Consider the following 24041-nt stretch of genomic DNA (forward strand, 5'->3'; position numbering starts at 1 on the left):
TCACTTGTGTATATCATGAAGGTTGAAATAGTAATGAATGACCAGCCTACAGATTATTGTATGAAATATGATTATGCCTAGCTTGACATGTTTCAATAATCTTACTTTAACGCGCTTGTGACCTTCAAAAGGGCCATTGGTTACAAATAACATTAAAGCCAAAGCACGTTCATCGCAAATATGACGTGCCATTCGAATGTCAAATGTTTTGCTAGTTTACTTTCATAGCTTACCGCTTGTTACATAGCAAAAAAAATCAGAGGGGTTGTGTACAAGACATGACCGCATATATAGTTGACGCAGGACTACGTAAGACTCTTTGTAGTGATAGTAGCATGTATTCATGCTCGTAATCATTCGATTCTTCATGTATACATGCTACATGCGTTGTATGTTACATTTATCAAAGTAGTAACATTGCATACTTTCAATTCTCGAAAGATTGTGCATTTGAAAACAATTTAACAAAATTAAGAACACGAACTATTGATTTCTTGCTGCTACCTTACTGAAATTAAAGACTGTTTTCATTACCCATGGTTCCCCACGTTGAAGGGATTTTACCAATTCAATCCTATTTTATCAATAGCTCATCTTTTCACTACATTTCTAATGAAACGGCAAGCATGCGTATTCATACAGAGTCATATTATAACCGAACACTACAGCTGTAGCACATTTTTCCAACACAGATATCAAATTCGCCTAGGTTTAATCGTCTCGAAGGCTGTTTAAAAAAAAATATTAATACAGTAATCCCCCCAATAAGGACGCTAATAAGGACCGCGTTAATGGAAACCGTGTTAAAGGAGTCTACGTAGCATATGGGAATTGACTTAATTGAGGCGACGCAAAGAGAATCTCTCATTGTCACATAGGTCTATTTGAAAAATTACCCGAGATTTGTATTTTCGAAGAGTACTCAATTTTTTTGGGCACTTTCTCTTGTTACAAAGATATCACAGTAATCGCTCAATCTATTTTGTTATAACACAATTCAAAGCTTGTTTTAACGAAAACTTATTTATTTGGCTCAAAAGTTTATTTCTGGGAGTTTTATCAATAAATGATCTCGTTTCGGTGAGTGCTTCACTACAAGTTATTGGTGGCGAAGGCAACGATCGCAATCGGGCCCACACTAGTGAGCGGATCGGAAGCAAGAGCGCTATAAATATAGTGATCAAAAGGATTCAGACCGTATGGCCGAATAAGAAAACTATCGATATTAAACAATAGCTTTAAATTGCGTTTGAAAAAAGATTTATTGTCAAATCAATGTAGCATAAAGATAAATAACTAAAAATTATATGTAATAGTCACTAATTTTTGCGGTTTTCGTCAAATGTTTATACACAATCTTTCTATTAATGTTCAAATTTTTTTTGCATAGCACTAGTCAGTCTTAACGAGCCAACACGGCTCATACACATTTATCTATACCTATAAAGAAGGATTTCTGTCTGTCTGTCTGTCTGTCTGTCTGTCCGTATGTTCCTTATAGAATCGAAAACTACTGAACCAATCGGCATAAAAATATGCATGTAGAGGTTTTTTGGGGCCAGGAAAGGTTTTAGTGATGGTTAGAAACCCCTCCTCCCACTAAGAGGGGGAGCTCCCATACAAATGAAACACAAATTTCTGCATAACTCGACAACTAATCAAGCAAATAGAACAAAATTTGGCATGTGGGTGTTTTCGGTGACAAGAATTTATTCTATGGTAAATTGAGACCCCTCCCCTCTTTATAAGGGGAATTATAACTCCTCTCCTCTTTAAAAGGGGGGCTTCCATACAAATTTCCTCATAACTCGAAAACTAATCAAGCAAATGGAACCAAATTTAACATGTGAAGGTTTTCTAGGGCAAGAATATTTTCTATAGTAAATTAGGACCCCTCCCCACTTTAAGAGGGGGGGCTCCTGTACCAAAGAAACACAATTTTCCTCATAACTCGAGAAGTAATTAAGCAAATGAAACCAAATTTGGCAAGTGGGTGTTTTTGGAGACAAAAATGTTTTCTATGATGAATTGGGACCCCTCCCCGTTTTAGGAGGGGGGGATCCTATACACATGAAATACAAATTTCCTCATAACTGAAGAACTAATCAAGCAAATGGAACAAAATTTGGCATGTGAAAGTTTTCGAGGGCAAGAATATTTTCTATGGTGAATAAGGACCCCTCCTCACTTTAAGAGGGGGCTCCTATACAAACGAAATACAAATTTCCTCATAATTCGAGAACTAATCAAGCAAATGGAGCAAAATTTGGCACGTGGGTGTTTTTGGAGACAAAATTTTTTTCTATGATGAATTGGAACCCCTCCCCTCTTTAGGAAGGGGGGCTCCTATACAAATGAAATGCAAATTTCCTCATAACTAGAGAATTAATCAAGCAAATGGAACCAAATTTGGCATGTGAAAGTTTTCTAGGGCAAGAATATTTTCTATGGTGAATTAGAACCCCTCCCCACTTTAAGAGGGGGGGCTCCTATACAAACGAAAAACAAATTTCCTCATAACTCGAGAACTAATCAAGCAAATGGAACCAAATTTGACATGTAATTCAAATTTCCTTATAACTTGAAAACTAATCAAGCAAATGGAACCAAATTTGGCATGTGGGAGATTTTGGAGTCTTGAATTTATTTTACGATAGTTAGAGACCTCTCACCCCTGTGGTAGGGGGATATGGACTCTCATACAAACAGAAATTTTTGCGAAACTCAAAACCTAATCAAACTCGAGAAATTCGAGACTCTTCCATAAAACATTAGTCAATACAAGACCACAAAAACTATCTATAGTAACACTAGATCATTCAGGACGAGACGGTCGCGAGTGTTGCCGGTGACCCACCGTCGGAAGCTCCGCCCACTGGGGGGCTTGCAAAACTCGAGATTGTGACAAAGATCATCCGAGATTCATGATTTATGTACAACATAGGTTAATTTGTGGCAATACGAAGTTTGTTGGGTCAGCTAGTAACCAATAAATAAAAATAAATAAAATAATATAACTCTACCGATATAAGCAACATACTCTAAACTATTTTTAGTCAAAGTTTCAGTTATGTTTAATCAATTTTGTTGTAATTGACATAAAGAATTATTATTTATATTAAATATTCATATATAACTTGAAAAGTCTCTAGTTTGGAAAAACTCATTAAAGTCGTTGTTGTCGTTTCATGTTTAGAAATCAATTTTCTACAATTTTTACTTTGTCATAATTTTTGAGCAATCGATAGTTTTCGAGATGGAATCTTTCAAGCATGATACACATGAAAATAAAGCCCGTTTTAAAAATTAGTCTTGAATCAAAATAGTGTCAAAAGCTGTGGAAGGTGTATATTTCCTTCCATCCAATACGTTGGTAAAGTTTCAACCAAATCAGAGAGTTCATTTAAAATTTCAGCTTTTTAGGACGATTTCGCGTGGAATTACTCATCAGTATTAAGTCACCAAAGTAATAATTAAAAAGCCGCTTAGTTTTATTTGAATTTTATAAAGTTTTTATTGTGGCATTAATTATTACCTCTGGTTTTATCATAATGCCAAGATGATGCAAGTCAAAAACTACTGTTTATTAAGCAAATTTATTGTGTTTGTCAATACCTCGATAGTTGGCTGCAACACATCTCTTGTACACATGCTATAGGTGGGACGCAGCAATACAATATGGTGTACCAATCAAAATTGATCTTATCGCGGTTGCTTGTCAAACCGCAATTAATCTGCTAGTTTTATGATGCTATTATTATGTTTTTGTCGCCAAACAACAATTCGCTAAAGAAAACTGTGAGTTGCAGAACGTAAATTATTTTTAACCGGTTTTCTTGTTGAATGCAATCAGAATGATTTTGCTTGAAACTAAGAAGTGTATGTTATCGTGAGGAAAAGCTCAATTCATGGACCCTGGCACACTAATGATGCAATATATCACGTGGCACGGTATGAGACTCTAACCCACTAAAAACCTCACTGCTTCTGGTCTAAAATCCTCCCGGACCCACGGCTAGGCATCACTTCGGGAGGACCATGTGCCTATGCACTACTCTGCTGCCTGTCGAGACGTGCATCGATGCTGGGATGGTGACCAACTTAACGTCCCTTCGCGGCCTCTCTCGTATGATTTCTTTCCGTGAGTGTTGTTATTTTGTCAACTTTCGACACTGCCATCGTCGACTCGAGTACCCAGCGGTGGAACTACCCTACACCGACGAGAAATTACCCGGCGGTGAAACATCTCCCGAGACCGATTAAACGTGACTCTATTTAACAACCTGACTTTTGGTCTTCACACCATTTTGCTACTGCTCCGACATGATTTAGGTGATAGGCGTATGCGTATTTGTGTGTGTGCCTATGTAACGCTTTTTTCCGACTCATTTTTCGCAGAGATGACCGGACCGATTTTTTTATTTTTGACGTAGGACTACGTCTTTGTACACTATACTGGAACTGAGTACACTCAAAATAATCCACACGTTCTTTCCACGTGAAAAATCACGTAGATTTCTCTACAGGGAGTTACGTGATTTTCAGCTGATTGTTATTGGAAAAAATAATAACATTCACCTGATTTTCACGTAAATGCATTAGTATGCGTGCGAACTACCTGAAATTCACGTAAATAGTACAGGAAAAGCTAGATGGAAAATATTCACATAACTTTTCGTATAATTTCGACGTGAAAATTATTTTGAGTGTAGCACTTTGTGAAAACGAAAATAAAAGTGTAACCTTTGAATGAAAGATTTCAAATGGTAATCTATGCCTAAAAAATAGATTTCTGTCTGTCTGTCTGTCCGTATGTACCTTATAGAATCAAAAACTACTGAGCCGATCGGGGTGAAAATTTGCATTTGCATTTTGGGGCTAAGGAAGGTTCTTATGATAGTTAGAGACCCCTCCCACCGCTAAGAAAGGGGGGCTCCCATACAAATCTATACCTATGAAAATGGATTTCTGTCTGTCTGCCCGTATGTTCCTTATAGAATCAACAACTACTGAACCGATCGGCTTGAAAATTTACATTTGCATTGTGGGGCTAAGGAAGGTTCTTATGATAGTTAGAGACCCCTCCCCCCACTAAAATGGTGGGGGCTCCCATACAAATCTTGACCTATAAAAATGAATTCTGTCTGCCCGTATGTTCCTTATGGAATCGAAAACTACTGAACCGATCGGTGTGAAAATTTGCATGTAGGGGCTTTTGAGGTCGGGGAAGGTTCTTATGATGGTTAGAGACCCCTCCTCTAACTAAGAGGGGGGGCTGCCATACAAGTGAAACACAAATTTCTATCTATCTGTTCGTATGTTCCTTATAGAATCGAAAACTACTGAACCGATCGGTGTGAAAATTTGCATGTAGGGGTTTTTGGGTTCGGGGAAGGTTCTTATGATGGTCAGGCACCTCTTATGATGGGGCTCCCATACAAATGCAATCCAAAATTTTGCATAACTCAAGAACTAATCAAGCAAATGGAACAAAATTTGCCAGGGGGGCATTTTAGGAGACAAGATTTTTTCTATGGTGAATTGAGATCCCTCCCCTGTTTAGGAGGGGGCTCCCACACAAATAAAATACAAATTTCTTCATAACTCTAGTACTAATCAAGCAAATGGAACCAAATTTGGCATTTGGGGGTTACAGAAGGCAAGAATTTTTCTATGGTGAATTGAGGAAACTCTTCTCCTCTTTTTTTGTGTGTGTGGATATTATCACTACGACCAGCATTTTGATCTATTGTGATCTTATCCAGGTGTTGTTCCGCACTTCGCTGTTATTGCAGTATCGCTATAGAGTAAACTGCTTATTATCCGCGCTCAAAGTGTCGGTGTGTTTTCACCCCTTTTTTCCTTCTATGCTTCTTACTACTTTTCAACCAATCTAGCTCTAAAGCCAGGAAGTGCGGAGACTAGTTATAATTTGTCCTTGGACAAGAGGCTTCATTCGCACCTCGAGCAAGAATCATTCTTATTACCAGCCCCGGCTGAAGGCTTCATGGACGGTAAAGCAGAGTTCAACACAGAGTGAGGTTGTGTATGTGTGTATGTATGTGTTTTTTACTACTTACTTACTTAGGTGGCTTGCCGTCCTAAGACAAAGCCTGTTGAACAAAATTTCTCCATGTAACTCGGTTGAGGGCTACCGCTACCGCTATTCCTCGGACACCGAGTACTCTCCACCAGATCTCGCTCCACCTGGTCTAACCATCTTGCTCGCTGTGCTCCTGGTCGTCTTGTTCCTACCGGATTTGAGGCGAACACCATCTTTGCAGGGTAGTTGTCCGGCATTCTTGCAACATGCCCTGCCCATCGCATCCGTCCAGCTTTAGCTACCTTCTGGATACTGGGTTCGCCATAGAGCTGTGCGAGTTCATGGTTCATCCTCCTCCTCCATACTCCGTTCTCCTGTACGCCGCCGAAGATCGTTCTTAGCACTCGTCGTTCGAAGACTCCGAGCACTCGCAGGTCCTCCTCGAGCATTGTCCATGTTTCATGCCCGTAGAGAACAACCGGTCTAATAAGCGTCTTGTACAGGGTGTACTTTGTACGGGGACTTAGTCTGCTCGACCGCAATTGCTTGTGGAGCCCATAGTAAGCACGACTTCCGCTGATAATACGCCTCCGAATCTCACGGCTGGTATCATTGTCCGCCGTTACCAGTGAGCCAAGGTAGACAAATTCATCGACTACCTCAAACTCATCGCCGTCGATCAATATACTACTGCCCAAGCGGTGTCGTTCGGCCTCAGTACCGCTGGCCAGCATGTACACCCAATTCTTTTTTTACACGGGGGATGCGTCCCGTGTAAAAAAATACCGTGCAAAAATAAACCGTGTTATTTCGAGATACCGTGTAAAAAAATCCGTGTTATTTCGAGAAACCGTGCAAAAAAAGTCGTGCAAAAAAAATTCCGCGTTCTAGAATCCGTGTAAAAAAAGAATTGGGTGTACAACTGTTGTTGGTAAAATTTTATAAAAACCGTGTTATTTCGAGAAACCGTGCAAAAAAAATCCGTGTAAAAAAAATCCGTGCAAAAAAAGAATTGGGTGTACTTTGTTTTAGACGTATTTACCTTTAACCCAATCTTTTCTACTTCGCGCTTTAGTCTGGTGTACTGTTCAGCCACCGCCATAGATGTTCTGCCGATAATATCCATGTCATCGGCAAAGCAGACGAATTGACTAGATTTGTTGAATATCGTGCCCCGCGTGTTGATATCCGCTCGGTTCATAACACCTTGTAGCGCTATGTTGAACAGCAGGCATGAAAGACCATCACCTTGACGAAGCCCTCTGTGTGATTCGAATGAACTTGTCAATCCACCCGAAATCCGAACACAGCACTGTGTACCATCCATCGTAAATTTAATCAGTTTGATGAGCTTCCTGGGGAAGCTGTTCTCGTCCATGATTTTCCATAGCTCTTTCCGGTCGATAGTATCATATGCGGCTTTGAAGTCAACGAATAAATTATGCGTGGGAGCTCTGTATGCACGGCCCTTTTGGAGGATTTGCGCAGTGTAAATATTTGATCCGTTGTAGACCGACCTTCAACGAAGCCGGCTTGATAAGTTCCTACAAATCTGTTCGCAATTGGTGATAGACGGCGGAAAATGATTTGGGACAGCACTTTATAAGCGGCATTGAGAACGGTGATCGCTCGATAGTTCTCACAGTCCAACTTGTCGCCCTTTTTGTAGATCGGGCAGATAACCCCATCTTTCCACTCCTCCGGTAGCTGTTCCGTATCTCAAATTCTAACAATTAGTCGGTGCAGACAAACGGCCAGCTTTTCTGGTCCCATTTTAATAAGCTCCGCTCCGATGCCATCTTTTCCAGCTGACTTGTTGTTCTTTAGCTGCATGATGGCCTCCTTAACTTCGCCTATCGTTGGGGCTGGCACCTCTTCCCCATTTGCTGCACCGTCGAAATCGCTTTCCCCGCCACCATGGTTTTCCGCCTGGGCGCCATTCAGGTGTTCGACGAAGTGCTGCTTCCACCTATCCGTCACCTCACTATCGTCCGTCAGAATACTGCCAGTCTTATCCCGACACATTTCGGCTCGCGGCACAAAGCCTTTGCGGGATCCGTTCAGTTTCTGGTAGAACTTCCGCGTTTGCTGAGAACGATGCAGCCGCTCCAACTCTGCATATTCCTGCTTTTCCAGGTTGCGCTTTTCTCCCGAAAGATTTGGTTTCGCTGCATCTTCTTCTGTTTGTGTCTTTCCACGTTCTGACGTGTGGCACAGCGCATGTTGGCCGCCCGCGCAGCATTCTCCTCATCCATCACCCTCCTACATTCATCGTCAAACCAATCGTTCCGCTGATTCCGGGCCACATGCCCGATGGAGCTCTCCGCTACACTGCTGATGGCTGTTTTGATATTGTTCCAACAGTCCTCGAGAGGGGCTTCGTCCAGCTCGTCCTCTTCCGGCAGCGCAGCTTGGAGTGAATGCGCGTAGTTTGCGGCGACGTCTGGCTGCTTCAGCCGCGCGAGATCTAACCGAGGCTGGCGTCGGTACCGAATGTTGTTCACAACGGAGAGTCTTGGGCGCATCACTAGGTAGTGGTCCGAGTCAACGTTAGCGCTTCGATAGGATCTGACGTCGATAATGTCTGAGAAGTGCCGACTGTCGATCAAAACGTGGTCGATCTGTGATTCTGTCTGATTTGGTGACCTCCAGGTGTACTTATGGTGGATTCTGTGCTGGAAAAAGGTACTACGTACGGCCATATTCTTGGAGGCGGCAAAGTCGATAAGTCTTAGGCCCATTTCATTGGTTCGCTGGTGTGCACTGAACCTTCCAATCACCGGTTTGTATTCCTCCTCCTGGCCGACCTAAGCATTGAAATCCCCGATGACGATCTTGATATGTTTTGGGCAGCGGTCGTATTCACTCTCCAACTGCGCGTAGAATTCATCCTTGTCGTCATCAGTACTTCTGAGGTGAGGGCTGTGCACGTTGATGATGCTTATGTTGAAGAATCGGCCCTTGATTCTCAACCTGCACATTCGAGGATTGATTGGCCACCACCCAATCACCCGTTTCCGCATCTCGCCCATCACTATGAAAGCTGTACCCAGCTCGTGTGTGTTGCCGCAGCTCTGGTAGATGGTATGTCCATCTCTGAACGTACGTACCGTTGAGCTCTTCCAGCACACCTCATGCAGCGCTACGACGTCGAACTTGCGGCTCTTCAATACGTCGGAGAGCACTCGAGTGCTCCCTTGGAAGTTGAGAGATCGGCAGTTCCACGTCCCGAGTTTCCAATCCATAGTCCTTTTTCGTCGCGTGGGTCTATTCCGATTGTTCCAGTAAGAATATATTTGTTCTTCGTTCCATGCTTTAGTATTTTTCGTGGTGACGGCTTGCAAAGCCTGCTACACCAACCCCCTGTTTCGCCGGAGGGCCAACGAAGCTCGAAAGAGCCCTCCTTTCCTGTCAGCATACGACCTTGGCTTCCACCGGGGTTGGTTACCCGATCTCCACCAAAGTTGCTCGTATCCCGGCTGGTACCACGAGGCGGTAGGAATAGGAGTTGCTGAATAAGAGGCTATGAACCACTGTAGGGTCTATTTTATGCCTACACGTGCACAAGGCACCGACGGTACGCATTATTCAGCCGTTTACCAGCCGTGTTCTTTACTACTTTTTGCATTAGCAATCTCGTTCCTAGAACCAGGAAGCGGAACAAGTTAGCCCTTGAATAAGAGGCTTCATTCGCACCTCAAGCAAGTACCACTCTTATAACTTGCCCTGGCAGAAGTAGGGTTGTCGGTATTGGGTGATTTTGGTGAAAATCGGTATTTCGGTATTGGCGTATAAAATACCGGTAATACCGGTAGAATACCGGTATTGGTAGATTATTCGGAATCAATAGAAATGTTGATGTTTTTCACTGAATGTCTTTATTTTCAAGCTTTAGCTTCAGTATTGTTGCTTAGCAAAGTAAAATTTAAGCAGATATAATACGCTTAGTGAGGAAAATAAATCTTTGCTAGAACGAATTTTTGTTGCCAAAGTTTCCAACAATTGAAAAAACTTCCACTTTCATAGAAGTATGACAAACGGCTTAAAACCGCATCAGGAATTTTCCTTACATTTCTTTAAATTTATAGTAGGGATGCCCGCTTTTAACTATTTTCAAAACCCCCGCTATTCTAGCTTCCAGCAGTTTCCTCAGTCTCTTTACGAATTTGTCCGGAACCCTTGCATAGCTTCATCCTCTTCATCATCGTTCACATATACCTTCTCTTCTTTATTATCAATACCAGTATTCGCAGATATTTACTTGGAGATTCCATCTACTTGTTCAATCAATGTATCACTCGAAAGGCTTGGAAAATATTTCAAATTCTTTCCAGGCGAGCATTCTTAAAAAGTGCAAAGATCCTCGTATTCTGATCAGAGCCCAGCATCGTCGAAACAAATAAATGAAGCTGATTTTCTATTACCTTCGCTGCATACATGAAGCGATTAATTTCATTTGTTGAACAGAACGTTTCAAGCAAGCTTCAGCTGAAGTTAGTAGCCATTTCAAATGACGACGACTGACAGTCAGGCAATAAATAAGATGAAACCCGCTTCATTGATGCTTGTTGTTTTGAAACGAAACGGCACTGCTTCAGTGGAAACTAAGCTTCATTACTTCATCGTTGTGTGACGATTTACTATTATAACTGACGTTGCCGGGCGCTGATCTTGTTTCCTAAATTAGTAATTTGAGAGCTTCGAATAATTTGGAAGCTTTTAAATATCAAGTTGTTCAAAAATTGAAACGCGGCGTCTGGTTCATACAATGAAATATTTTTACAGCAAAGATGCTCTACTGTACCTTAAACGGGTTCGAGATTCTCATACAAATAAAACAGCAATTTTTGCGTATGTGCCATGTTTTCTGCTATGTAACGAGCGTTAAGCTGTGAAAGTAAACCAGTAAAACCTCCTCGGAGGAAGAGACAGTGAATCGACGCCGCTAACTTACGTGTCTGTTGCCATTCATGTCAAAAGAGAAGAAGTTTTCGCTGAGATATAGCAGTTTGAATTTTGGGGTTAAATTGACCCGAATGTACAGACAACGTAAGTTTTGCAATAAATTGTCGCAAAAGGTAAGTCTTCGAAATTTTTTGATTTAATAACTTCTATAATAAAAGATCTCCGTTATCAGAAATACTCGGAAATAACGCTTGTGAAAAATGTCCCGTATAAGCCAACCCAAACAAGAAATTGCATCAACTTGCTATTTTGAAGGTATATAAAGTAATCATTTACAATGTATTGAAAGGTTGTTATGCGTTGGATAAGTTTAGATCACGAAAATAATATTTTTCCAAACTTTGTACTTCTCGAGCTTCACGGGGGTGAGATTGTGCCAAGCCATAATGATCGATCCAATTTGTGGATTTCACATACACAACAAAAATACGTTAGTATACACCAGTACACTCACATTCTTTACTATTGAGCACAATATTGTGACAGATTAGATTGCATCATCCATTTTGTAGCAAGCAACATCATAGGTCTGCTAAATAATTTAAACTAATTTTTACTTTTTCTCTGGAAATTTCAAATGCTTTGAATAAACACTCTAATATAAGACAAATATATTATACCGTTTATAAACTGCCAATTTTAAGGAGAGGGGGGGTGGGGGCGCGGGTTCTCGAACGAAGTAATGGTTACTTTTATTAAATAATCAAATAGGTATGCCCCTTTAGGATACACGCCCTCCATATATCTCCATATATATAAAGGCTGTCCATTGACTACGAACTCATTTTTAGTTATTTCAGACCTCACCGGGTTATTTTCGTTCATACTTTTTGTATGATGCGTTGTTTTTGGCCGACCCCCTGCCCCTAATAGTCCACTTAGTTCATGGACGGCCCCATATGAACTACTTCGTACTGATATGTATGTGTATTGTTTTAAAACATGGTAATGTTCACTGTTTAGGTATCTACCTTAAGTTTATGTTTTTGGCACAATGTCACCCCCTACTGTGTTACCTGACTCACTGCGAATATGCGTTATGTTCGCGGGATCGTGTTGGTTCGAAAGGTTTCGAAAAATATCGCCCTTGTGTCGAAAATATTGGCCTTGCCAGCGTTGAAAGAGATTTCGTAGGCTGCTCGCACTTACAGGAAATCTCGTGCCGAACTGTCAACGCGTGAGTGTTGACAAAAGCAAAAATACTTCCCTTTCTTTTTTTCTCACGCAAAACCCTGAACAATATCAGCAACGCTGGCAAGGCCAATCGTTAATTTTGATCACTAGAAATAACGTACTTAACCCTTTATAAGGCAGTGGCAACTATATTGCCACCAACAAACATTTTTTATTTTGCCTTTATAATTATATTGATGTCATTGTAGACGCAAAACAAATATTTTTCGTTGGTGGCAAAATAATTGCCACGGCCTTATAAAGGGTTAAACGTTATATTTCAAGTGCCCGTAGTACGCAATGATTGTATTGTGAAACTGAATTGTTATTTATGCAACTTTTTACAAGTTAAATGCAATAACAAAGACACAACTTATAAAAAATCGTTTGTTATCGATATTAGCTGCATATGTGTTATAAACAAATAAAACGTATGGTTACGTTTTATTTCAATATCACGTATATTCGCAGTGAGTCAGGTAAAACAGTAGAAGGGCTGAGATTGTGCCAAAGTTCATGCACTTCCAGTAAAATTAGGTTTCATTGCAACTAAATCATCTCTACGGTAGTTGTTAATTGAACAATTTAGTATATATTACAGGTTTGAAATCAACTTAGTTCCTAAATTGTGTGTATACAGCAGCCCTTATAGTCCCTAGACAAGTATTGGCGCTAGCATCGCTGGATATTTGCAGGTTATGTTGTTTTCTACCCCCTATTGTAATGACAGTTCAGAGCATGTTTCCCGTTACTGCTACCAGTGTTGTGAGCGGCGCTGCAATCGCATTTTCGGGCCGCCCATAATAAGTGATGCATTATTTCTATAGGAAAACGTTCAATTTTGTAGCATCAATTATGGAAGCAAATGCTCATCTTGCGTTACATTTGAAATGCGCGTATTACTAAATTGCACATTTATCTTGCTGATTGTAAATCGACAGCTTTTAATCGCGCGTCAATGTGTGCGTACGATAAACGTCAGCAAGCTCAATTGTCGCACTTTTTGTGCCAGTCGCAGTTTTAGACTGCGGTGTCCAGTAAGGTGCAAAATGCGGGATATATGGGAGCTGTCAGTTTGTTACCCCGTTGGTTGTTTTGCTATGTTCTGTACAGGGATGCCAGATGATTTTTTGAAAAGTCTTCACGAATCAAGGAAAAATGTCTGTGAGGTATGTGCATACGAGACTCTCTAAGGCTCTCTAGCTTCTAGATTCCTTCCTCCTTATTAACGAAAATATTGGCAGCGCTGTCATGCGAAGTCATCATAAACCATCCCACTGTCACAAATGTCATTCCCATACATTTTTCGTGTAGCCAACATCTCATCTAGCCCACAACAAACTTTGCCTCGGACAAAATGTATTTGCGAGTAGCCCGCTCTAACTTCAGCCTCGGATGAATCTGTATTGGTAAGCTCCCGAACAAAGTTACTTTTTTGCTTTTTTTCTTTTTGTGTCGGACGTGTAGGAAGCGTAAAAAGATGTTAGCTACTTCTTTACCCTTCAGTTTCATACGCCTGTCATAAACATTCGCTCGACCCTCCGGCACGTCGCCATTTTTCTGTGACTGAATCTGAACCGTCAAAAGTACTGGGCGGGAAATCCACTTCATAGAAAATCAATGCGACGGCCATTGTTGTTTGGGGTACAATACTGAGGGGTCCAACTTAATGGGGGTACTGTCAAACTCTGTAGACCAAGTTAGCGATGTCGTGGAGCTGCATTCGCTATGTGCGCGAAACGGTGCTGCCACCTTACCAAGTTTGTTCTATTTGTGAAGTCGGTGCACAGGTTTGTTAAAGAGTGAAAAGGATAGAAAAAACTGCACCAAATCTTCACAAACTTTGCATAAGGCAATTTCATGAGAGTACAAGAGATCGTATTGTGATTACATAGCGAATTGGCAAAATCGCTCGCCCATCGTCCTCTTTCGATGACAGGCGCTAGGACAGGTAAGACGTAGAGTGACTATATACAGAGTGGCGACAAGTCATCCCAAATGTATGCAATGCGGTTTTTCCAAGGTTTTTCTTTCTCTTTCCTGCATACGCGTTGGATAGGTCGTCTGCTCGATTGGAATGACACTGACAGATAATTATCATTCCAATTTTGACATTGTCGCCACTCTGTATATAGTCACTCTAGTAAGACGTACTTTGTGAGCAAACCAGTTTCCCGTGTCGAGTAATTCTCCGGAGCGTTGTGTAATGGCGACTGGTATCAGAGCATTCACATTGGCGACCGTGACAGGACAGTTGTCATATTTGTTTTTGTTCTGTTCATTCATCTCGTAGAATTACTCGGCCCATCGTCCTCTTTCGATGACAGGCGCTAGGACGGGATGGGCGATACTAAGCAAAGTATCGAATACCTTGGTATCGGCGATACTTACCCATATTCGATACCAAGTATCGAAGTATCGGCGATAAAGTATCGATACCACCGGTATCGAACCTTTTTTTTTCAAAATGCAAGAAAAAAGATGAAAATGTTATTGTACCTTGCAGCAATTTTACGAGTCCTACGCAAATACATTTTTTAATAATAATTATCCTGTACTTACTAAATACACTGAAACTATGATTGTCAAGCAAGGAGGGGTTCAGTGGGGAGGCAATAACGAAAAACTGATGGTTCAAATTGCTAAATTGCAAACATGTGTGATAAACGCAGAAAATAACCACGCTAATAATCTTCGCGTGGGACTCTAAATAGGTGGAAACTCCGCAATATTGAAAATTCTCCGCCTTATCGAACGCGATAAATTGTAACTGTCGCGGACGAAATCGTCGCCAAATTCGTCGCGAGCTGATCTCAGATCGCGAGTGCAAAATTATTTTTTTTGCCTCCAACAATTTCAAACTGCTAGAAAATTGTGCAGCGCGTTTTGTTCCCAACGGTACGGGGAATATTTTCACTAAAACGACAATTACCATTATGTGAGATAAATTTGAATTTTGAGAGTTTTTCAATTGCGCGATAGACAAACAAACGAGTAGGTAAAATCACATCACGGAACGCCAACGAACTCGTGTAGATGCCGGTATTAAAATACTTGTGGAAGGATGCTGATGGTTGTTGGATGTTCTTAAAGCAACGGTTTAGCACGGCGGGAGTGGAGTGATGGTAAGGGGGTGGATTACGGTTAAAGGTGTTGGCAATTTAGTCTTCATCGATGGCATAATAGATCAAAATGTCTATTGGGAAATTTTAAAGCAAAATTTGAAGCCAAGTGCTAACAAAATGGGATTTAGTCAGAGGTTCAGGTTTTACCGAGACAATGACCCAAAGCACAAAGCACTTAAGAAACGCACATGTTTACTTTACAACTGCTCAAAACTTATTGATACTCCACCACAATATCTCCAGACATCAATCCCACTGAAAACCTTTTGGAATATTTCGACAAAAAAGTTAGAAACCGTCAGATTTCTAGCAAAAACAATCTTAGAAAGCACTTGAAGGACGAATGGAATCAAATTCCCACCGAATACACGGAAAAACTCGTAGACAGCATTCCAAAACGACTGAAGGCAGTTGCAATGACCAAGGGATACCATACTAATTACTAATCTTTGAAATTAAGCCGCATCTGCGAAATCCAAACTGTTAATTCGAATGCCGTATGAATATGAATTTGAGTGCATTTTTTCAAACGCTAATTTATAATTTTTTTCAAAATTAATAAAAAATATTTTTCCAAAATCAGATATCATGCCTTAAAATTAACATCTGACACTATGATTTTACCTAAATAACATGTCCCTAAAATGTCTGTTAAACTTTCAAATGTAAAAAAACAAAATTTGCATGTTGCCGTACGAATACGGATTTGTATCACTGTAGAGACTTGAATATTTTTAACTTTTCCCAATTTTGTAAAACTAGCATTGTGGGGGAGTTTCAGCTTTCAACGACATCTAGAAGAAGCGCTGCAAAAAAAAAGTTACACATTTGCATTAGGGAAAAATGACCAATTTTAAGCTTGCTCTCAATCATCTACTTTAAATCTGAAATTCGTTTTCTTTGCTTCATTTGAAAGGTATGACCACAAACTTGCACGTAAGCTATTGCTAATTGCAAGGAAAATTGTCCAATCAATAAGTGCGCAATCGCTCATAAAAGTGCTATTTTAGCTTAAATTGTTTCGGTCTCTTCGGCGCACTTATTGCTTGGCATGTAACGAAAAAGTGCACTGAAGATACCGAAACGATTTAATGAATAGCACTTTTATGAGCAATATCGCACTTTGTATGGTACAATTTTCGTTGAAATTAGCAATAAGTTAAGGAATATTTTGTTGACAAATGGCCACTTCAGCGTCGATTCCGGAACATCCATCCACTGCCTGTTATTGGGGGAATTTTGCATTTTTGAGATATTGTCAATTGCAAGGAAAATTGTACCTTCCAAAGTGCGATATCGCTCATAAAAGTGCTATTTTGCATTAAATCGTTTCGGTATCTTCGGCGCACTTTTTCGTTATCTTCCAAGCAATAAGTGCGCCGAAGATACCGAAACGATTTAATGCAAAATAGCACTTTTATGAGCGATATCGCACTTTGGATGGTACAATTTTCCTTGCAATTGACAATAATTCATCTTACGGCGCATCAAATCACATCAGCTTGATAAAATAAGACTAATGGAAATAAAATGGGGACATTTGGAACCAAATGGCCACTTCATTGACGATTCCGGAACATGCAGTACCTGGTTTTTGGGGACATTTTTGAATTTTAGCGGTTGTATAACATTTCGCCGAAGACCATATCGCGGAGTACCGTTTCGCGGAATACCATTTCGCGGAAAGTACCAAAACGCCGAAAACCCTTTCGCGGAAAGGACTATTCCGCGAAAAACCGTTTGGCGGAAAGAACCATTTCGCGGAAAACCATTTGGCGGTAAATATTGTTTCGCGGAAAACCATGTTAGTAGCAAACGTTTCCTAGATGATTCAGGGCAAGCCGGCCGCAGGCAACGGCGAGTGTTCGCCGGTGATCCGCCGTCGGAAGCGCCGGCAACTGCGGGGGGGCAGCCCCCCCCCGCAGAGATACAAAGCGGCGAAGCTGCTTTTTGCGGCTTCCAAACTGAATGAACGGTGGTTCTCCGCCAAATAGTATTTACGGCGAAAAAATTTTCCGCGAAATAGTATTTTCCGTAAAAATGTTTTCCGCGAAATGGTACTTTCCGCGAAAATGTTTTCCGCGCAATGGTTTTCCACAAAATAGTATATTCCGCGTTATGGTCATTCGCGAATTGGTTTTCCGCGAAACGGTATTCGGCGAAATGTTATACATCTTGCTGCACATCAAATCTCATTGACTTAATAAAATTAGACTAATTGAAGTATAAAGTTTTGGCCATGGGTCAACTATTAAATTCACGCTGACGGATGCTTTGATGCAGCATTCTATTCTGCTCTTAACTAATGTTCCGGAACTGAAGTGGTCATTAGTCAACAAAATATTCCCTAGCTTACCTTGAGTGCAAGGTAAGTCATTTGGACCCCAATGCATAACATTTTTATAAAATTAATTAAATTAATGTAACATTAGAATGAGATTCTAGGGGCTCGCTTACTTTGCTTGATTTGCCTGTATAGCTAACGCTACCGAGGATTTGACCTGCCGAAAACGGCCAATAACCCGTGTGCAGACGGGAGAGGTTGGCTAGCTATATAAACTGTTCGCTAGAAGACAACTTTAACCGAAAGTACAATTTCAAGCACCGCGCAAAAGAACCTCGTGAGTCAGTTTTCCGGTTACCAGGGACGGCCTATCTAAGGATCACCTTGCCTTGATCTTTTACTTTGATGTTACCTGTGAAAGAGGCGAGTGGGCCATAATTTTGTTCACATCGTGATTAATGCATGTGCAATAATGTAATGTGATAAAATGCATGAAGATTTTCGACAAGTCTAGCTTAGCATTAATCTTTTCCCTTAAATAGGCAGTTTTCCTTCCCACAACCCCGGTATGCAACCGTATTTCGAACGGACAAATGTGCTACGAGAGGTATGACACCTATTATTGCCAAGAGGCGGTATGTTAAGATACCACGTATAGGATATCTTTCAATTGAACAGATTGTACCAGTGTTTGTTCTTGTTCCGTCGTTCAGTATCAAGATTTCCCTGCACGATACAACGCCGGACATTGCATCCGGTTGCATCCGTCAACTTGCGCCCTGTACGAGATATGTTGGCTCAAAAGAATTCGGTAACATTGAATAATATCAAACAGCAACAAGCATAGTTTAATAACTAGCCATTAAGCTCAGCCTAAGCCAACCAGCTTAAGCAACCATTGAGTAAACCAACAAATTTAGTGCACACTGTGCGCTGTACGCAGAAAAAGCAGTATCGGGATCTGCGTGACGCGGATGTTAATTTCCCACACCAACAACCCGCAGCAACGGTAAACTTCAAGTAAAAACTCGGGTATTGAATAAGTACATTTTTCGTTAATTTGTTAATGCGCATGCGACTTAAAGTTTTCCACGAGTTATTAAAAACCAGTGAATAAATAACTTACAATTTAAGAGCGAATAGTTTCGTTAAGGGCCGAACTTAAATAATTCTAGTTTGATAGTTTTCTAGTTTAGAGATAATGCGACGAACCTCCATGCGGGGGTTCTCATGTCTTTGGTTGGTGAAGTTCTAATAGTTTGAGTCCTTTTCCTACCAGAGAGGCTGACTCCGGAATCAGCTAGAAACACTCCCCAGGTAACCAATAAGCATTAAAATAAGCAGTAAATCAGTCGTTTATTAGCATCCCTGGCGTTTTATACTGCAGGTTGTTGTTATCAGCTTTTTGACTGCATAACTGTTGCAAATTGGCATTTAAATTCTTCTTGTTGGTAACTAGCTGCAAATAAGCATTGTCAGCACTATAAGAGGGCTAGCAGTAAAGTAGCCGCATATTTTGCCAAAATAGCATTTAAATAGCATTTAAGGCAACTTAAATGCTTATTGGCTTGCTTTTAAATTGCATTGGAAATGCTTATTGGTTACCTGGGTCTAATCGTTCACAATTATTTTCATGTGGAAGCTGGACTTAGCCACTGATGAAAATCTCGCGTCATTTTGTCTGCTGTAGCAAGATCAAATGCTGTTTTCAAGTATCAGGTCTATGCGTAGGTATGGTGATCAGACGTTTCAAACCGAACGCATGGTGTTTTAAATCTGCCAACATACTTCGCTTCTCGAACTCGAGATAAAAAGAACCTCGCTCTACGAGGGTCTCATGCTGGGCAACCGTAAATGTTGGTGGGTGGCCGTTTCTCGAATAGTGACGCTTAGCCACCCGTTTACACGGTTAGTCTAAATTAGAGTGACTATATACAGAGTGACGACAAGTCATCCCAAATGTATGCAATGCGGTTTTTCCAAGGTTTTTCTTTCTCTTTCCTGCATACGCGTTGGATAGGTCGTCTGCTCGATTGGAATGACACTGACAGATAATTATCATTCCAATTTTGACATTGTCGCCACTCTGTATATAGTAACTCTACCTATAAGTAGAGTGACTATATACAGAGTGGCGCCAAGTCATCCCAAATGTATGCAATGCGGTTTATCCTAGGGTTTTCTTTCTCTTTCCTGCATACGCGTTGGATAGGTTGTCTGCTCGATTGGAATGACACTGACAGATAATTATCATTCCAATTTTGACATTGTCGCCACTCTGTATATAGTCACTCTACCTAGAAGTATCGCTTGAAAAGTATCGATACCACTACTCATTGGTATCCGGGGGTAGAGTGACTATATACAGAGTGGCGCCAAGTCATCCCAAATGTATGCAATGCGGTTTATCCTAGGGTTTTCTTTCTCTTTCCTGCATACGCGTTGGATAGGTTGTCTGCTCGATTGGAATGACACTGACAGATAATTATCATTCCAATTTTGACATTGTCGCCACTCTGTATATAGTCACTCTATCCGGGGGTATCGATGCCAAAATACTCGATACTTTAGGGTAAGGTAGAGAGCCTTAGAGAGTCGCCTTCTTAAACCGAAAATTCCAACCGAGCAGAATCAGTTGTCAAAAGTAAGTCCAATTGAACAGGAGACTTGTCAAAACACCGATTAGAGAGCCTTCAAAAGAATAACGACTAGAGAGCCTGTTAAAGATGGAGAGGCGCCATCTCAAACTGAGAATATTTTTTGAGCAGATTTTTCTAAATTTTTAGCAGCTATTTATGAATTATTCGAAATAAAAGCTTTAAAGAAAGGTTCCTTGACTATGTTATTATTATATGTAGCATCGTGAAACTCAAAATCTTTAATTTAAATCACTGGTTCTCAAAAGAATAAGCAATAACAGACAACAGCAGCATAACTATTTACGGTACGACCATTAACTGTAGTAAAATTATCTTAAAAAGGAATTACATATCAAGATTTTAAAACAGTTATTTATTCCAAATGCCTGTTGATCACCGAATAATCTGTGCGTGGGGCAACACTGATATACGCAACTGCATTGTTGCTAGATTATTTGTTTCAGATGGCGACTCTCTAAGGCTCTCTAGGGTCAATGAGGTTTAAAAAGGTGTGGCAGATGAAGACATTTGATGGTATTAGTAGCGAAAAATCAGAAAACGGACTTCAAACTACAAAAATAAACCGCGTCGGACAATGGGGTTTGTTTTTGGAGTTTTACGTCACGCTTCATCGTGATTGGTCGATTTACGATTTCACCCACACCATGATGAAATTTCTTCATTGCACTAACACCACTTAACCAACTTTGCCACACCTGTATATATCACATTGCTCTAGGGTAAGGTATCGATTACCAGTATCGCCCATGCCTAGTTGACAGTTCGGCACGGGATTTCCTGTAAGTGCGAGCAGCCTTCGAAATCTCTTTCAACGCTGGCAAGGCCAATATAGTTCGGCGGATAGAAAACCAGGCGAATTGGCAACCCTGATTTTGAAATTTAATTTGAAATTATGGAGAAATGTGCAGGTTTTTACGAAAAATAATCGCTAGTGGGTGTTGGAAATGACTAGTTCTATGAAAATAAAGATTGTTTATTAACATTAGTCCCACAATCCGAATTTTGAAAAACGTTTGGCTCCGCTTTTGACGTTTATTTGGCTCCCGATTTTTGTATCCCCCGAACTATATATATAGTAACTATAGTATGTATATCCAGCTTTTTACGCGCTATCCAGCTTTTTACGCGCTATAATGGTGGACGCTATAAATTGTGTTCGTAATATGCGAACAATCTTTTTGACAACTCTGCATCCATCAAAACTGGGCTCTCTTCTCCTATACGGCAGTGTTGCTCTTTGTTTCGTTTACGCAAAAGAAGGAGAGCAATAGTTTTGTTTACATTTCGCTCATTTTTGCTCTCCTTCTTTGACGTAAACGAAAGAAAAGAGCACGGTAGTGTTGCAAGAGAAGAGGGCCAGATTTTATGTATGCAGAGTTGTCAAAAAGATTGTTCGCATATCACGAAAACAATTTATAGCGGCCACCATTATAGCGCGTAAAAAGCTGGATTCTGTGAAAGGTTCTTATCAATGCTATAAAAACGATCATATTGTTTATTAGACTGATATATTTTAATGTTTTTTTTTGTATTATTTTAGGTAACTGTTTTCTTCGGGAACGCTGTTATTTCATTTATCATGTCTTATTTTGTATCTGTAATTTTTGAAGCACCTGTGATAAAGCTTTTAAAAATAGCATTTAGGAAATAAGTTCCAGGTAGAATATTATAATTATCTGAATATATATTTCGCTTTAATGAACAGTGTATTTACTATGTAATGATTTTTTTTACGTATATCACAATTAGCCCCAGTTTAAAAATTTATCAAGTGTTGAATGAAAGCCAAACAGACGAGACATTTGCGTTCCATCGTCCATGCAAAACGTCTCAGTTTTCAAAAAACTGCAAAGTATACAGCCCTAAAGGTTGTACCACTGACGAACTGACATGACACATAGAAGAAAATCCTTTAAAAACCATCGTCCTGCACATTTTGCTTGCACACTAGCACCCTCTGTTATGCATGTTGCGGAGTAGCTTGCATTTGCCGGGTTTTATGCTGTAGGGTTTTTACATTTGTATGACTTTATTCTGAAAACTCGAAGCAACAATCGCGCGCCGCGGTGTGGCCATGTTGCGAAACACGCTTTTTTGAAAAATCAGTGGTTTTTGATTGGACGATGGAATTAACGTGAGTGTCCCGTCTGTTTGTCTGTGGTTGTACGAAAGGGTGACATAGGACTATATCAGGTCATCAGGTCAAAAACTAATGTAAACTGCATTTGTGGCATATGTATGTTTATAAGAATCTGTGAGTGTGATTGTTTACGTGAATGTTTGAAAGTGGAAAGAGACGTGAAAACTCTTGGTCCGAGAAGGCTTTACTAGTTTACTTGCACTGCTTACCGCTTGTTACATAGCAGAAAATATGGCACATACGCAAAAATTCTTATTTTATTTATATGAGAGTCCTTCCTCATCCTCCTACCACAGGAGGTAGGAGTCTCAAACCATCATAAAATAAATTCATGCCTCCAAAAACCCCCACATGCCGAGTTTGGTTCCATTTGGTTAGTTAGTTCTCGAGTTATGAGGAAATTTGTATTTCATTTGTATGGCAGCCCCCCCCCCCCCCCCTCTTAGAAGGGGAAGGGGTCTCAATACACCATAGAAAAAATTCTTACCTCCAAAAACTCCCACATGCCAAATTTGGTTTTATTTTCTTTTTGTAGGAGAGTGAACCACTACGATCAATAATAAAGATCTATTGTGATATACTCCAACCTAATCTAAGTGCATACTCTTGGCTCATCACTATTGGCGAGTTGACGGCCGTTTCAGATTGCACATGTATCCCAGTTCCGTACTTCACTTCGTATGAAGTTAAGTACTTCAATGGGATTTTTATTCCATATATCGGAAGGTTCTAGGATTCCCTTGCCGAGGATACGCAGTCTGTGTTGTATCAATACTCGGCATTCGAGTAGGTGTTCCGAGGTCTCCCTCTCAAGATTGCAGAAGCGGCAAGTCTCCTCATTGAGCTTGCCTATCCTCATGAGATGATGTTTGCTCGGGCAGTGACCGGTGATTAGTCCGGTCGTTGTACTTAGGTCTTTTTTGTTGAGCCTAAGCAATATTTGGCTTTTCCTGATATTAGGATCTATAAACCTTTTTGATTGTCGTAGTCCGTTTATGCCATTCCAGTTTACTATAATGGTCGTTCTTACCCACTCGTCAAGTTCCGTTTTTATAGCACTTGACGAGACTCCACAAAATGGTTCTGGTCCTATAAATCTTGTCGATGATCCTTTTCGTGCCAGCAAATCGGCCTTTTCATTTCCTTCAATTCCACAGTGGCCCGGAACCCAGTAAAGATTGACCTGGTTCTTATAAGTACAGAGAACAGACATCCAGGCTGGCATACCCAACTTGTGTAAATTTTTGTAACGGCCATTTCGAAATAACCCCTCGTTCACGTTAAAGTTACCCGAAGTTACCCCTCGCATTTGTTAGTTTGGCGATTCGTTTGATGGCGGCGCCACCCGCAAGCATCTGTCAAAACTGAAATCCAATATTGAGCTGTTCGACAGAAACTTATGCGCTGACGGTGGTGGTCTTTGGAACTAGCCGAATGGTGAGAAAGTTGACAGTTTGCTCACAGACAAACAGACATAACACTCGTTTTCCATTCTTCGTACCGGTAAAACCGTCATTTCAAATTTGGGCTTAGTTGGGAATATCTCCGTTTTGGTCAAAGTGGCGCTTTTTGACGAAAGAAGGGGAATTCCCCATAAAAAATACTTGCTTCTTCGAAGGACACCCATATTGCTATTTGATATTTGGGAATG

General features: G+C 40.6%; 1 protein-coding gene across 1 annotated transcript in view; it reads left to right on the forward strand.

Moving 5' to 3' along the window:
• Positions 1–21902, forward strand: part of LOC128741459 (nose resistant to fluoxetine protein 6-like) — a 132230-nt gene extending 110328 nt beyond the window's left edge. Inside the window, exon 9 of the mRNA XM_053837286.1 lies at positions 21791–21902. Within this exon, the coding sequence (XP_053693261.1) occupies positions 21791–21901 (111 nt within the window). The 3' untranslated portion in view covers position 21902. The remainder of the gene's footprint in view (positions 1–21790) is intronic.
• The last annotated feature ends 2139 nt before the right edge of the window (positions 21903–24041 follow it).

This window comes from Sabethes cyaneus, chromosome 3, assembly GCF_943734655.1.
Source record: "Sabethes cyaneus chromosome 3, idSabCyanKW18_F2, whole genome shotgun sequence".
Lineage (NCBI taxonomy): Eukaryota > Metazoa > Arthropoda > Insecta > Diptera > Culicidae > Sabethes > Sabethes cyaneus.